Source organism: Lissotriton vulgaris, chromosome 1_1 (assembly GCF_964263255.1).
Source record: "Lissotriton vulgaris chromosome 1_1, aLisVul1.2, whole genome shotgun sequence".
NCBI lineage: Eukaryota > Metazoa > Chordata > Amphibia > Caudata > Salamandridae > Lissotriton > Lissotriton vulgaris.
This window is the reverse complement of record NC_141685.1, coordinates 1,497,555,669-1,497,572,087: the sequence shown is the minus strand read 5'-3', so window position 1 is coordinate 1,497,572,087 and position 16,419 is coordinate 1,497,555,669. Positions and strand designations below refer to the sequence as shown.

Below are 16,419 nucleotides of genomic sequence, written 5' to 3'. Positions count from 1 at the left end.
GAATACAGGATGGGGTGGACTTGTGTGCCTCTCACCAGGTTCTGTTACCCAGAATCCTTTGCAACCTTCAAACTTAGTTTTAAAAAAAACACATTTTCCTCACATTTCTATGATGGAAAGTTTTGGGATCTGTGTGGATCCACAACATTCCACCCACCCTGAATTCCGAGAAAAATGGTACCTCACTTGTGTGGGTAGGCTTTCTGCCCGTGACAGGAAGCAGCCCAAAACGCAACGTGGACAAACCACATTTTATCATTGAAAACGGACCCTTTTTTTTTTGTTGCAAAGTGCCTAGCTGTAGATTTTGAACCCTAGCTCTGCCGGCACCTAGGCAAACCCAGCAAGCCTATACATTTTTAAAACGTAGACACCCAGGGGAATCCAGGATGGGGTAACTTGACTGGCTTTCACCAGGTTCTGCTACCCAGAATTCCTTGCAAACCTCAAACGTTGCCAAAAATTCACATTTCCCTCACATTTCTGTGGTGGAAAGTTCTGGAATCTGCGTGGATCCACAAAATTCCACACACTCCACATTCCTCAAAATCTTCAGAGAAAAATGGTACCTCACTTGTGTGGGTAGGCCTAGTGCCCGCAACAGGAAACAACCTAAAACGCAAGGTGGACACACCACATTTTACAGTGAAAACTGACACTATTTTGCAAAGTGTCTAGCTGTAGATTTTGAACCCTAGCTCTGCCAGCACCTAGGCAAACCCAGCAAACCTATACATTTTGGAAAACTAGACACCCAGCGAAATCCAGGATGGGTTGACTTGTCTGGCTCTCACCAGGTTCTGTTACCCAGAATCCCTTGCAAACCTCAAATTATGTTAAGAAACACATTTTCCCCACATTGGGGGAACACTGGGTGGTATGAAATTTGTGGCTCCACGTAGATTTCAGAAGTTTCGCACACCAAAATTTTAGAAAAAAGTGACTCTTTTCAGCTAGATTTGAGGTTTACAGGGGACTCTGGGTAGGGAAATGTTGGGGGACCCACGCAAGAGAGACCTTGCTGGACTCCCCCGGCTGTCTGGTTTTGGTAGGTTTCCGTAGATGGCCGCCGAGCCAGAGACCAAATCTCATAGGACCCCCCTTGCAAAACTAGGTTGTTATTTGATAGGTAGTTTTGAAGTTGTCTCATTAGGTTTTGGGCTCTTGCCTGTCGCGGGTACTTGACCCACCCACACAAGTGAGGTACTATTTTTCTCTGAAGACTTTGGGCAATGCAGGGTGGATGGAATTTTGTGGATCCACACAGATTCTAGAACTTTCCACCACAGAAATGTGAGGACATTTTCTTCTTAAGATTTTGGGGTCTGCAAAGAATTCTGGGTGACAGACCCTGGTGAGAGCCAGGCAAGTCACTCCATCCTTCGGTGCATAGTTTAAAAAAAAATGTATAGGTTTGCTAGGTTTCCCAAGGTGCCGTCAGAGCTGGGGTTCAAAAACTACAGCTAGGCACTTTGCATAAAAAGAGTCCGTTTTCAAAGTGAAAATGTGTTGTGTCCACGTTGTGTTTTGGGCTGTTTCCTGTTTCTGGCACTAGGCCTACCCACAAAAGTGAGGTACACTTATTCTCTGTAGACTTTGGGGAATGTGGGGTGGGTGGAATTTTGTGGGTCCATGCAGATTCCAGAACTTTCCACGACAGAAATATGAGGAAAATGTGTTTGTTTTGACACATTTTGAGGTTTGCAGGGGGTTCTGGGTAACACAACCTGGTGAGAGCCAGACAACTTACCCCATCCTGGAATCCCCTGGATGTCTAGTTTCTAAAAATGTATAGGTTTGCTAGGTTTCCCTAGGTGCTGGCAATATTAGGGTTCAAAATCTAGAGCTAGGCACTTTTTTAAAAAAAAGGTCAGTTTTCACTGTGAAAATGTGGTGTGTCCATGTTGCGTTTTGGGCCGTTTCCTGCCGCGTGCCCTAAGCCTACCCACACAAGTGAGGTACCATTTTTCTTGGATGACTATGGAGAACGCGTAGTGTGTGAAACTTTGTGGATCTAAGCAGATTCCAGACTTTTTTACCACAGAAATGTGAGGAAAATGTGTTTATTTTTTACACATTTTTAGGTTTGTAAGGGATTCTGGGTAACAGAACCTGGTGAAAGCCAGGCAAGACACCTCCTGAATTTCCCTGGGTGACTAGTTTTGAAAAATGTATAGGTTTGCTAGGTTTGCCTAGGTGCCGGCAGAGGTAGGGTTCAAAATCTACAGCTAGGCACTTTGCAAAAAAAGGTTTCATTTTCTATTGTGAAAATGTGGTGTGTCCATGTTGCATTTTGGGCCTTTACTTGTTGCGGGCACTAGGCCTACCCACAAAAGTTAGGTATTATTTTTCTTGTAAGACATTGGAGAACATGGAGTGGGTGGTATTGTGTGGATCCACGCAGATTCTTGCATATTCCACCACAGAAACATGAGGAAAATGTGTTTTTTGACAAATGTTTAGGTTTGCAAGGGATTCTGGGTAACAGAACCTCGTGAAAGCCAGTCAAGTCACCCCGTTCCTGGCTTCCCCTGAGTGTCTAGTTTAAAAAAATATATAGGTTTACCTAGGTGCTGACAGATTTAGGGTTCAAAATCTAGAGCTACACACTTTGCAAAAAGAGGGTTCGTTTTCACTGTGAAAATGTGGTGTGTCCACGTTGCGTTTTGGGACGTTTACTGTCGCGGGCACTAGGCCTACCCACACAAGTGAGGAACCATTTTTCTCGAAAGACTTTTGGAAATGCGGAGTGGGTGGAGTTTTGTGGATCCACGTAGATTCCAGAACTTTCCAACACAGAAATGTGAGGAAAATTTGTTTTTTAACACATTTTTAGGTTTGCAAGGGATTCTGGATAATAGAACCTGGTGGAAGCCAGCCAAGTCACCTCATACTGGATTCCCCTAGGAGCTTAGTTTTCAAAAATGTATAGGTTTGCTAGGTTTCCCTAGGTGCCAGCAGAGCTAGGGTTCAAAATCTACAGCGAAACACTTTGCAAAAAAAGGGTCAGTTTTCACTGTAAAAATAAAGTGTGTCCATGTTGCGTTTTGAGCCATTTCCTGTTGCGGGCACTAGGCCTTCCCACACAAGTGAGATACCAATTTTATTGGTAGGCTTAGGGTAATAGAGGATTTTAGGGCAACTGTTATTACCTATTGGCTTTTGATGCATTTCTGCCTTCCAAATGAAACACAATGTGTAAAAAAGAAGTCATTTTGAAAAATGACCTATAATTCTCATGCTAGTATGGGCACTCACAAGTCCTACAAGTCCTATATATCCCCACAACCAGAAAGGTCCAGCAGATGTAATGGTATATTGCCTTCCATGAGCTGTCTTAATTAGAAGAAGTTAAAGGTGAAAACGTTGACACAAATGGCTGTTTTTTTCAACTAATTTTCAATGTTTCCTATGTATAACTGTTCGTTTCTATAAAGAAACCTTGAAGGATCTACACGGAATTGTCCCCTTGCTGAATTCAGAATTTGTTTACTTTTCTACAATGTATAGCTTTCCAAGATCCATTATTGCTTTCATACCAATTTCTATCATTAACTGGAAGGAGGTTGAAAGGACAAAACAATAGCAAAAATAGGCTATGATCCAGAAAAATGCCAAATCTGTGTAAAACATTTTGGTTTTCTGACAAAAATCTGCTTGTCCCTTAAAGCTGGGAAGATGGTGATTTCAGCACCACAACCCCTTTGTTGATACCATTTAGAGGGGAAAAAACAGACACTTTCATCTGTAGCCCTTTTTTCCCATGTTTCCCCCTCAAAAAAAATAATAAGATGTATTTTGGCTAATTTCTGGGTCCCCTCCCTGGCTTTTTTTTCACCTATTGACTCTGAACCAGTGGGGCAACACTCTTCCACCATTGCGGCAGAGTTCCCCCTGCATTTTCTATATTTTCTGATGATTTAAAAAGATGTACAGAAGCAACAGAGTTAAAGAACGCAAACTGTAGAATGTGCTGCCACATGTAGGGTTTAGGTACCATATTTGAGATTGTGATTTCTGATGACAAATAGGCAACCAATGTGTGTACTAATACAAGAATGAAGGGTGATTTAGACGCTGTAATGCATGTGTGTGGGCAAACAATATCACACTTCAACAATAATGTGTATCTGATCAAAACCGGAAGTAATAGGGATTGCACATATGGGACGTCTGTGTAGGTATATTCTTACCATCTATAGAAGCCCTCTTTGGCAGAATTGTGACTGCTCCCTCAGCGATCTCCTCTTGCTGATAGACAGGTGCAATTTTGGACCCCCAACTGTCTGAGCCGATCCAAAGGAAATGGTCAGTGTGATTGGTTTTTTTGGCCGCCTCCAAGACTCGCCTGTTTGTTAAGGAAGACAAGACATTTTATTGATTTGCTCCCTGGAGCACTGACTGGATGTGGTATTACATTCTACCTAGTCAGGACATTCGCAATTAGTCAATCATTCTGACAGTGCAACCCATCTATTTGGGAAGGCACCCCCTTAAAGTCCCAGGCTTCCTGATGTGTTCATTTGCTTCCTTCCGCCTCTGTCCACATACCTCTGTCTATCATTTTCAATGGCTTTATCTCTCAATTCCCAGGACCTGATATATAGCATCTCTTGCTTACAGAGCTCGGGTTCCGCAGCGCTCTGTGGAATAGTGGAATGCCTTATGTGTGATTGTATCTCGTGGCTCAGGTCCCAGAAGTTGGAGTATTGCAGCATAAGTGACACCTAAGAGCTAAGGAACCCTGCATCTATCTAACTAACACAACAATCACAGGCCGGCCCTGTACACAAAACACAAAAGAAGGGAAAAACAAACCTGATGTCGTCTTCATTGGCAAATATGATCACTGCACGAGCACTTGGGGTTTCCAGTAAGCGGCTGATAATTTTATCAAATTCCCCTGCTCTGGGCTCACGTGGTATTTTCAAAGATTGAGCAATGCAAACACCACCTGCAAAGTAAAATACAATATGTTTTAGGAATTGGGTAGATACAGCAGTTAACTCTACATTTAATGCTGCGTATCAGTTATTTTAGAGACTACGAATTCCTCATGTAATTCAGAATTTTAAAAAAACATCTGAAAATGGATGTTGTGTTTTTTACACAGCCTTTTCAGTTCATTTATTTACACATGGCATGCCACACAAACCCATCTCAATTGCATACATTTTATTTCCAATATGTTCGCCCAAAATAAATACGATATATAGTGAAACCTGCAGCGCAATAAATGCAGAACCTGGTCCTTCTGAGCCTCTGCATAAAACCTTCACTTATAATAAAATAACGCATTCGTCTTCATTGGTACACCATATTAAAATAAAAATCACCAGAAAATACTTTTTTATAGTTTGCATCCTTTCACATTAAGCATTTAGCATATGTTAAATAAAAATGCTAAGAGACTTACTGAAATACGAGCTTCATCCCAATCACAAATTGATGACCAACCTCATTTGCTCCAACCCATGAGCCATAAATTCTCATAACTTCTGAGCTCTAGCATTTAACTTCTGACAAATATATCCCACTTCCCTAGTCCATATTGATCTGAATATATATTTTCCACTCTGAAATGACTGAATGACTGGGTTCTTCTCCTTGCCTCCTGGCAGATCACTCCACACACCGCGCAGCTCCACCTGCTCGGCGCCAGTGCTCCCCGCCAGCTCCTGACAGGGTTCGAAGCCCGCTTAGGCTCCTCCCATTGTTGGTTCTTTTTGGTTTCTCTTCATGATTGTTATCGTTTCGCTGTGTATATTTTGTGCCACTTTCTAACTGTATTATCGTTTTTTTCTCTCCACTGTACCCCTGTCCTCTGCTCTCCCTCGCCACCCCCTCCCATCCCCGGTTCCTGCTGCTGCGTCCCCTGCGTCCCTGCCCCCTTGTCCCCCATTGGCCACTACGCTCCGGCCTCTCAGCTGCACATGCCTCCCACCCCTAAATTTATGGCGGCCTAAGGCAAGCCTGTCTGCGGCCGTCTGCGCCTGGACCGTGCCCAGCGCAAGAACCCCTGGCCCCCGCTAGCGCCATGACGCCCGACTCCGCTACGATGCCAGCACCCTCCACGCACTCAACCCAGGACGAAAACACATCTGCTTCTGGGCCTCCCCGAAGTGCACCCACTGACCATTCTCCTGCCGGAACTGCAGCTTCACCAGCATCCGGCCAATCAAACCTCCAACAAAAGAACCCAACTACCTCAGATGCATCCTCCTCAACACCCGTAAACATGCCATCGACTTCTGGGATCTTCTCGACTCTACCCCCCAGACATCGCCTTCCTGACAGAGACCTGGCTGAACCCCACCTCAGCCCCCGACATCGCCATAGCCATCCCGGAAGACTACAAGATCACCTGCAGGGACCGTACCAACGGCATCTGAGGAGGAATTGCCATAGTCCACAGAAACACTCTCAGAGTCTCGACCAACACTGACGACACCCTCAACACCGCCAAACACATGCACTTCCAGATCCACACTGACCCCAACACCACTCTCAGAGGAACCCTCATCTACAGACCCCCCAGACCCCGACCACAGTCCAGCGACTCCATCGCCGACTTCATCAGCATACACGCCCTCGCCTCCACAGAATACATCCTCCTCGGGAATATGAACTTCCACCTAGAGAACAACAACGACACCAACTCCACTACCCTGATCGACAACCTCGCTAATCTTGGACTTAGACAGCTCGTGACAACACCAACCCACGCTGCCGGCCACACGGTGGACCCCATCTTCACCGCAAGCCCCCACGTCTTCTTCAGCCACACCCCAGAAACCCCACTGAACTGACCACCACTGAATTCACTTCACCTACAGGAAACCCACCACACACCACCGCACCCAACAACTGCCCCAACGCCGCTGAAGCAAAGTCAAAGAAGACCAACTAACCAACACTCTCACCCAGAACCCACCTGCCGACTCCGCCAACCCCAACACCTCCGCCCCCAGCCTTAGACAGTGGATCGATGACAGCGCCAACACCCTCACCCTGCTCAAGACACCCTCCAACAACCACACCAGCAAGAAAGCCACCTGGTTCACCAAAGACCTCCAGACCTCCAAACGAACCTGCCAAAAATGGGAGAAGAACACTGGACAACTACGCAGCCCACAAGGATGCCACCTGCCAACACCATCAACTCATTAGAACTGCCAAGAGGGCCTCCTTCAAAAATCACCTGGATAACAACGAACACAACAGCAAAGAACCCTTCAACATTGTGAAGGAACTCACCAACCCCAGCTCCAACACGAACAACATTTCACCTTCGCAAGACCTGTGCGATTCACTGGCCACCTTCTTCTACCGCAAGATCACCGACATCCACAACAGCTTCAACGCCACGATCACCCCGACAACCACCGCCCCACGACCACCACCTGCACCAACCGCCTGCTCTCCTGGACCAACGGCTATGACGAGGAAACCAGCGAGACCATGAACACCATCCACTCCGGATCACCACTGGACCCATGCCCCCACCACATCTTAAACAAAGCCAGCACAGCCATTGCACCCCATCTTCGGAAAACAATCAACACCTCCTTCGAGACAGCAACCCTGCCAGAAAGCTGGAAGCATGCAGAGATCAACGCCTTCCTCAAGAAACCCAAGGTGGACCTCAAGGACTTCTGACCCATCTCCCTGCCCCCATTCCCAGCAAAGGTCACCGAGTAAATAGTCAACAAACAATTGAACAACTTCCTTGAGGATAACCATATTCTGGACCCGTCCCAGTCCGGGTTCCGCAGCATTCACAGCATCGAGACCGCCCTCATCGCCGCCACGGACGACATCAGGACTCTACTTGACAACGGAGAAACAGTAGCCCTCATCCTCCTGAACCTGTCAGCCGCCTTCGACACGGTTTGACACCACACACTGCGCACACGCCTACACGATGCTGGGATCCAAGAGAAGGTCCTGTACTGGACAACATCCTTCCTCTCCGGCAGAACTCATTCCATGGCCACTGAAATCATCTGCGGCGTACCCAAGGGCTCTTCCCTCAGCCCGATGCTGTTCAACATCTACATGGCACCCCTCGCCCCCGTCGCCCGACAGCACGACCTCAACACCATCTCCTACGCCGACGACACCCAGCTGATCATATCACTCACCAAAGACCCTCACACCGCCAAGACCAACCTCCACAAAGGAACAAAGGCCGTCGCCGAATGGATGAGGAACAGCAGACTGAAGCTGAACTCGGACAAGACAGAGGTCCTAATCCGCGGCTCCACCCCTTCAGCCTGGGATGACTCTTGGTGGTCTGCAACCCTAGTAACAGCCCCGACACCCACCGACCACGCACGCAACCTAGGGGTCATCCTCGACTCCACCCTCTCCATGACCAAACAGGTCAATGCCATCTCCTCATCCTCCTTCAACACCCTCCGAATGCTCGCAGGATCTTCAAGTGGATCCCCACCGAATCAAGAAGAACAGTCACCCAGGCCCTCGTCACCAGCAGGCTGGACTACGGAAATGCCCTCTACGCAGGAACGTCGGCCAAGCTCCTGAGGCGATTGCAATGCATCCAGAATGCGTCAGCGGGTCTGATGCTCGACATCCCCCACCGCAGCCACATCACACCACACCTGAGAGACCTGCACTGGCTCCCCATCAACAAGAGGATAACCTTAAAGTTCCTCATTCACGCACACAAAGCTCTCCACAAGACCGGCCTAGCATATCTCAACACTCAACTCAACTTCTACACCCTCACCCGCCACCTCCGCTCCGCCAGCCTCGCCCTCGCCACAGTCCCCCGCATCCGACCGGTGGCAGATCATTCTCCCACCTCGCCGCCAAGACCTGGAACACCCTCCCCACCAACCTACGTCAGACCCAGGACCTACTGGCCTTCAGGAGACTTCTCAAGACCTGGCTCTTTGATCACTAGCAGGACCCCCCACGCCCCCAGCACCTTGAGACCCTCGCGGGTGTGTAGTGCGCTCTACATATATTATGATTGATTGATTGACTGACTGACTGCACACGCATCGACTCGAGTAGTGCAGAGAATCAAATTCAAATCTCTGGGGTTTATGAATGGTGGAGACGGAGTGAGGCGACAAACTGGCATGGCTCCATCCCTGACAAGAAACGTTTACTGCCTCATTTAGAGGTGGGAGAACCTCTAGGTTTCCAATGATGGAACCTCAACTGGCTATACATTGAAAATCTATGACTAACTTTCCCATGCACCCCCAGGTCACTGGGTCAATGTTTTAGAAGGTAGGCCTGCTCCGGTCATACCTTCCTACACATACTTTTCCTAACACTGAAATGCTAGCAATGGAGATCCCAAACAAGAAATATGATGTATCACCCCCTGTGTAGGAACAATCCCCAAGCCTCTCAGGGCCATTGGTTTTGATATTTACAAGCAAACCATGACTTGGGCAGAAGCTACCACAACTGACTTTCCCCCATGCGATAGCAGGCCATAGCTGGAAAAACAAAGAGGCATATTTACTAACAAAGTGGCGAAAAGTAACATTAAGCCGAGAAGGCTAACGCCACACTTTGTCACTTTAGAAATGCAGGGTTGCACCGTACGTACAACAGTATGGTGCAGCCTTGCATTTCCCCCAGCGCTGGTGCTATCATAGCTGACTAGCACCAACGCAGGCACACTTACACCATAGTGCAAGGGTGCCTGCATTGAGGGGAATGATTGTTTATGTGCAGGAAGATGCCCCTTCCTGCACATAAACAATCTGAAATGACGTTTTGAGACTTCTGTGTGCTGCTTAATGCAACACACATAGAAGTTGCAACTCTCCATTTTTGTCAATGCTGCATGGCGTTTTGCTGTTTTTATGTGTACTGCACAACGCAGCACACAGAGAAAAAGCAAAAATTAGGAGAAATAAAGCATTTCTCCTTGTTCCGCCAGGGTAAGACAGGTTTTTCCCCTGGTCTTAATTTTGGCACTGCCCAATATTTACGCCGCCCTTGTAAGTATGGGGCATCATCAAAATCAATGGGTGTCGCAGTGGAGCGCCCACTGCAGCACCCATTGCCCGCCCCTTTAAAGCTAAGTATAGCATGAAAGGGTGCCTTCTTGGCAAGGTGGCGTTAAGCCACGTTAAGTGGCTTAACGTCGCCTTGTGAATAAGGAGAAGCCCCTATCGCCACCACAATATCAATAAAAGTGACTCTCTGGTGGCGATAGGGGCTTGTAACTATGCCCCAAAGATTGGCCGTGGCACACAGACAGAAGCAGTGGGAGAAATCACTTAAACATATGAAGGAAAGAGAAATGAGTGTGAGGACAGCCTGGAAATCTTGTTTAGGCATAACCAGAACTTTAGTGCTGGTCTGAGTTCTAGAAGGTTGTCATTGTTCCTTGTTTTTTCTGGATCTGAGGTCTCCCTTTGGATGTGTGCTCTGACTATGGATTGTGAGAAGGTTGGTCCCAGCCCACAGATCTCTCAGTGTACAACGCAGAGTGAGCTATAGAATATTCATACTGCTGCCAGTAACCAGTGAAGTAGGCAAGAAGCGGTGGTATGTGTGTCCATCTCTCTGGGTTAAATATTTGTCTGGCTGATGCAGTCCGAGATCTTTATAGATATAGAGGCCGTTTACTACAATATCACTAGGGCCAATAGTGCATGTATCCAAAGTGAAGGAAGCAAAAGACAGGCTCTGAACCAGCGACGTGAAAAAGATAAGAGCACCACTCCCTGTACTCAATCACAGCATCAAAACGCTTCACTTATAGCCCACACTGAAGTCTTACACTCTTTTAACCAATCACTACCCAGTCATCATTTCAACTGGTAAATGAAGCACTATATAAATGCAATTACAAAGATCGCACTGCAATATTATTTCTTTTGGATGGTGCAGAGGGGACCCACTTCAAAGTGCTAGAATTAAAAGCGATATTATTCAAAGGCCACAGTGTTCACTTTCAATTAGAGTAATTTAGGAATATGTGAGGTTCGCATTTTACACCCTCAAACGTTTTGCCTTCTCCCCTCCTGTTTTGCTGAATTCATTTTTGTTGGCTTTAGGACTAACCAGTGCTAAAAAAATGTTTGTGATCATTCCTCTAAACATGCTAAAATTGGTTAAACCCAATCAACATATTTACTTTAGTTAAAGGTCCTTGCAAAATAAACTTCACAATAAAGAAATGTTTTTAAAAAAATAGAAACATATTATACTATTTGTTCTGTTGTGTCGGAGGCTTAAAATCAAACAGCAGTACTTCCTATATGTAGAAGAGCAAGATCAACTTAGTTGCACAGTGACTTGATTGCGTTTATTATTTCCTGGAAGGTAAGTAAACGTTATGTCTTTTCACGTGGAGTATTCTGCACCAGGAAATACTGAGAAGAAGCAGCCCCCCATATGTCCATAGTTAAGGTGTATAGGGATGGAGAATCATATGGGGGACCAGAGGGTGTGCATTTGAGAGTCAAGGCTCAGAAGATGGTGTTGGGGCAGGAATAGCAGGGGCATGGGTGGGACAGGTGCAGCAAGAGTGAGCTTCGGATTTTGAGACCATACCCTACCCTGCCCTTGGTGGCAGGAGGAATAGTGGACAGGGTATTGTCCCTGAGTGGTGGGAGCCTATTGATTGTGCTGTGCAGCCCTTCATCGGCAGGAAAAAATGTCCCTGTAACAATCAGCCACTGAAACTACCTTTCTTCATTTTAAAAACAAAACCTTGTGAGTTCACACTTTGCAACGCTTTTGAAATCTTTTAAGAATGTTGTGACTTTGTGAGTCTAAAGCCTTCATAAATTCACACTCCCCTACTTCCCACCCTGCTGCTCTTTGAACCAGGATCATCAAGAAGCCTCTTATACCTGTGCCATCCTCCTTTAAGACGCAGTCATTACCACAATCTGCCTTTACAATGCACTCACTACCCCCACTGTGATGTTACCAGGCATTCCTTTACCACCTAAGTCATTACAAAAACGTACTTTTAGGGGGCACGTTTTTGGAGTGGTGTTGGATTTTAAGTCCAACACCTTCCCCACTATTGCATAGACTGGAGTTTGAATAGTAAGTTATACTTTTCCAGAGTCTAGCACCCCCTAAGGTAAGTCATTGTAATGACTTACGTGGTGCAGGAACGTATGGTAAAGTTGCAGTCAGGGTAGAGACTGCATTGTAAAGGCATGCATGGTAAATGCATGCAGGGTTCCGTCATACATCCCCTTCTGAGGTCTCACAAGCATGCAGTCCCGAAACACCTCAGTATGGGAGGGTGGAAATTAGTGCCTTACTAACTGAACCTGAAGACAGCTTTCAACATTTTATTTTATTTAAAAATTATACACATTAAAATCACTGATAGGTAACAGTAACAACAGGTCAATGCCTTTTTTGTCTTTGTAAAAATGTTCACTATTTCTTCATCTGCAGTCACCTTTGAAGATCGCAAAACCCAATATGATACGTTTGTACACTTCCTTCTTAAGAAAGTAAAGCCCTCCAATAACAAACATCACTGACATTCCCTCCCTAATGTGCAAAGCACAGCAGAATTGGTCCAACTTCACAGAAGTCTGCAAGAATGAACTTCTCAACACCATTCTTAATTTTAATCCTAAAAAACAATTTTTGATGTGGTTGGTGTCTGGAAAGATTGTAAAAGAGATCTTCTGATGAATCCTACCTTACTGGATCTTATTAATTAACTCATAGTTTTCACAGGGCTCTTTCCTTGACTACGTCAAAATTGGACAGGTCTGATCTCTTTCAAGGAAGCCTACAGATGACATACACAATCAGAAATGTTTTATCTTGTCTCTGATCTTAGGAAACGTGACTGAAAGGTCTGTCATTCTGCACTTCAAGCATGATATGAAGATCAATGAGTTCCTCAACAAGTGACGACCCAGCTAACAACAGGGTTGCAGCTCCAAGCTGTTGATAACATCCTCAAATGGAGAATAGGCATTGAGCGAATTGTACATTGAGCCTTTTAGAATCATGGCCAAGATCTCTGACATCCTCTGTTAACAACATATGTTAACAATATATTGATGACACTTAGTTGTATCTAATGGTTTTGTCCCCTACTGACATTGTTTTCTAAAGCACTTGAGTTAGGAGAGGAAGTCTAGAGATGTATATCCTCACATCCCCTAAAGTTTAAGCCCCCAAAACATAATTTATGTTAATCATGCCTCATCAAAAAAGTCCATCCTACCTGTGCAGTCATGGATCAACGTTTTTTATCTCCACCACCCCGGGAGAGTCAACAATGCCAAATCTCTGGGAATCATCCTTGACAACAATCGTCCCAAATTGCCATGCATGGTATCTCTTGTGTTTCCACATTCAACAAGGAACTGAAAGTCCTCTTGCCTAAGAGGCACTACTGTGGGCTAATTAATCTTTAACTCACCAGTGCTGGGATCTAATCTGGTGTTACTGCTCCTATTTGTGTTTTCTTTTTTTTTGCACGGAACCTCACCAAAAGCTTCACTACCAATGTTTCTGACCAACATGTTGTAACAAACTGGTATTGCTCCAACATTGTACAGCATTGCTGGTTGTATGATCTTTCACAAAACAGTAAATCTTCCTTTATAATTTTACAATTTTGCAGTGTTGTAATGCACTTGAACTACGTTCAAGCTAGGTAAAAATGCATACATATATAGACAAATAAATATGTAAAATAAATGTTGTACGTAAATGTTTCTCCTACAATCTATCCAATAATCCATTGTTTTTCCGGTTATCTGTCCAATCGGACCCAAGCAGTTAAAATTATGCCAGCTCTCTCCAATCTAGCTAAGATACAACACATAGTTCCTGAAGGCTCTGTCTTTTCAACCACCTCAGGTCAATATAGAAAATGGTCAGGGAGGCTTTCAGAGAAACTATATTTTTTATTTATTCCTGGCTGTTGGCTAGCAACTGAGGGCGATTTTCTCCAATTTCGTTCTAAACCTTGGAGAGATGTTGTTTCTTCCAAATGATTCTCTTGGAGAACTGTGTTTCTTTGGTTTGGTTTTCCTTTGGTTTCCACCTGAGAGGTGCTAGATCATCTAGCAAGAATGTCATGCTGCAATTGTAGTTGGTAGCTGAGAGGTTATCTTGGCTAGCACAAGAGGGTGGAAGAGTGATTAACAACATTGAGTTAGGGAGGTCAATGATGATACTTTAAGAATTCCAAAAGCAGACAGAATCCTTTCTAGGTTGAGCAACTGTTCTACAATGAGTGATATGCAGTGTGAATGTGAGCAACAGGTGGTCAGATCAGTCCACTTGAATAGGGTAATTATTAGACACTAAGGACTCCTTTGAGAAGAATACTTTAAGAATGTTCATTTATTGTTGGTGGTTTTGCCACAATGTTGTCAAAGCATGCTGTCAAGAAATTTTGAAGAGAGTAAGTTAAGGGATGCATCTTAGTGATCACCTCAATGAAGGTTAATGTCTCCTAGGAAGACGTTAAAGTCCAATCGAGTTCAAGACAAGAAGCTGATTGATAAATTCTTACATACAGTCCTCCAAAAAGATGGGCTTGTCCCTGAGGGCAGTAAATGGCACTGAGTCTGAATTGTGGAGAGTTAGAAGAACCTAAGAACAGGCACTCAAATGAGGATCACAGATCAATGAGGATCAGTTTGCAGTTTATAGACCTTCTTGTTACAAACGGCTATTCTGCCCCCACATCTATCATCGCAATCCCACTTGATAATAGATTATTATGGTGGCAAAAGGAGGTCCATGAGGTTTGACGAGGTGTCACATTCAAAGAACGTTATAACTCATCAGACACAGTACAAAACATTTCATTAGTGAATTATGCATCATAATAATTTGGAACAGATAATAAGTGCATTTGTGTAAAGAATGTAGCACTAGAATTCAAAGTAAAAACAAAACACTACATTGCTGATGTCAGCCGCATCATAATGATGCAAAACAGAAACACAATATTCCATTAAAATATTTCTGTCCAGGAGTTACAGTAAACATAATAAAATACGTAATGGTTTGTTTTGCTTTAATACTTCCTAATAGTTTCCAAGCCATATAAATAACAGATGTTAATACAAACTCAATTTGTAGATACTAAATTAGATGACCGGGGAAGGATTGAAGCTTGAATTAGGGCTACTGAGAATCAAAATTGGGATGCGTTGATCAAACAAGAATTCAGCAGTAATGGTTTACCCATTGTGCCATTCTACCAGCACCATCGTTCATAAGATGTAGTTCGCTTCAAGACACTGCTTGTAAGAAAGAAACTTGTACAAGGGAACATATGCCCGCAGTAGTTTAATTCAAATTTCCATGGGAGGATTGGTGCCTTGTTATCCAAATGCTTGAGAGAAGCACATTTTGTTTAAGAATTTCACTGTGATAAGGGCATATATGTTGCACTGGTGGTATGGGCATATGCTGGTAACTGTGGTAAAGGCACCAGTGTGGTCAAGGCTTTCCACGTCACTAGAGGAAAAAGAGAGACCCCTCTTCTTCCTCTTGACGGCCTATGTCGCACCTCACGTCAGACAAGATGCCTCGCCATCTTGTAGTGGTAAGTGGGATTGGGCCTGGGACAGGGACAGGGGGGACAGATTTAGGGCTTTAGACAGGGGTATTTTTTTTAATTCCTGGGGAAAAGTCCAGTTTTAGGGCTAAGGGCAGAGGTTGAGCATTTTTAAAAAGGGCTGGGTGTCTGGGAGGGTCATGCTGGGGTCTGGTGTTAGGGCTTAGGGCAGAGATCGGGTATATTTGAAAAGGGCTGGGGGCCGGTACGTCATGCTAGGGTATACTTTTAGGGCTTAGGGTTGGGGATTTTAACAAGGGCTGAGAGGGAGCTAGTGACGGGTTTTAGGGCAGGGGTCAGAGAAAACCTTTACCACTCATAGGCCTTTAACATATATGCCTTTCCAACGAAATTAGTTGTAAATGAATGCTTGCAATGGAATATTCGTTATAAAAAATATGGGGTAAAGGTTTTATGTGGTAATGGCATTTACGGTGTAGAAATTGCATGGTAAAGGCATGAGTTGCATCGGAATGCGTTGTACCATCATACATTCTTTTTGCGGATATGGGTTAATGCATGAAAGGACATTGTCAGATTAAGTAATAGGCTTGAAGGAAGTATTGGGTGCATGGAGGTGGATTTCGAAACTATAGTGGTTAGAGGAATTTCATATGTCAAAGTTTTACACAATCTTGGTGTGGTGCATGGTTAGTCATTTACTTAGGTTAGTTTAATACTTGTAATGTGTTTGTAGCTATGATAATACAAGTTTGGCGTTTGAGTCAGTAAGAGTCCTTTGTATGTGTTTTATGTTTTGAATGGTATATGCTTGTTGGTTGACTATGGATAACTGTATTTGCAAATTTGTTTGGGTTACCTGAAGACCTGTGATTAAGGCACTTAAGGCA

General features: G+C 44.7%; 1 protein-coding gene across 1 annotated transcript in view; it reads right to left on the bottom strand.

Annotated features, from left to right (window-relative positions):
- Nucleotides 1–16,419, bottom strand: part of LOC147750721 (metabotropic glutamate receptor 8-like) — a 2,581,536-nt gene that overhangs the window by 1,245,976 nt on the left and 1,319,141 nt on the right. Inside the window, exons 4-5 of the mRNA XM_086967414.1 lie at nucleotides 4,819–4,954; nucleotides 4,194–4,348 (exon numbers count right to left, since the gene is read on the bottom strand). Coding sequence (XP_086823540.1) covers nucleotides 4,194–4,348; nucleotides 4,819–4,954 — 291 coding nt within the window. The remainder of the gene's footprint in view (nucleotides 1–4,193; nucleotides 4,349–4,818; nucleotides 4,955–16,419) is intronic.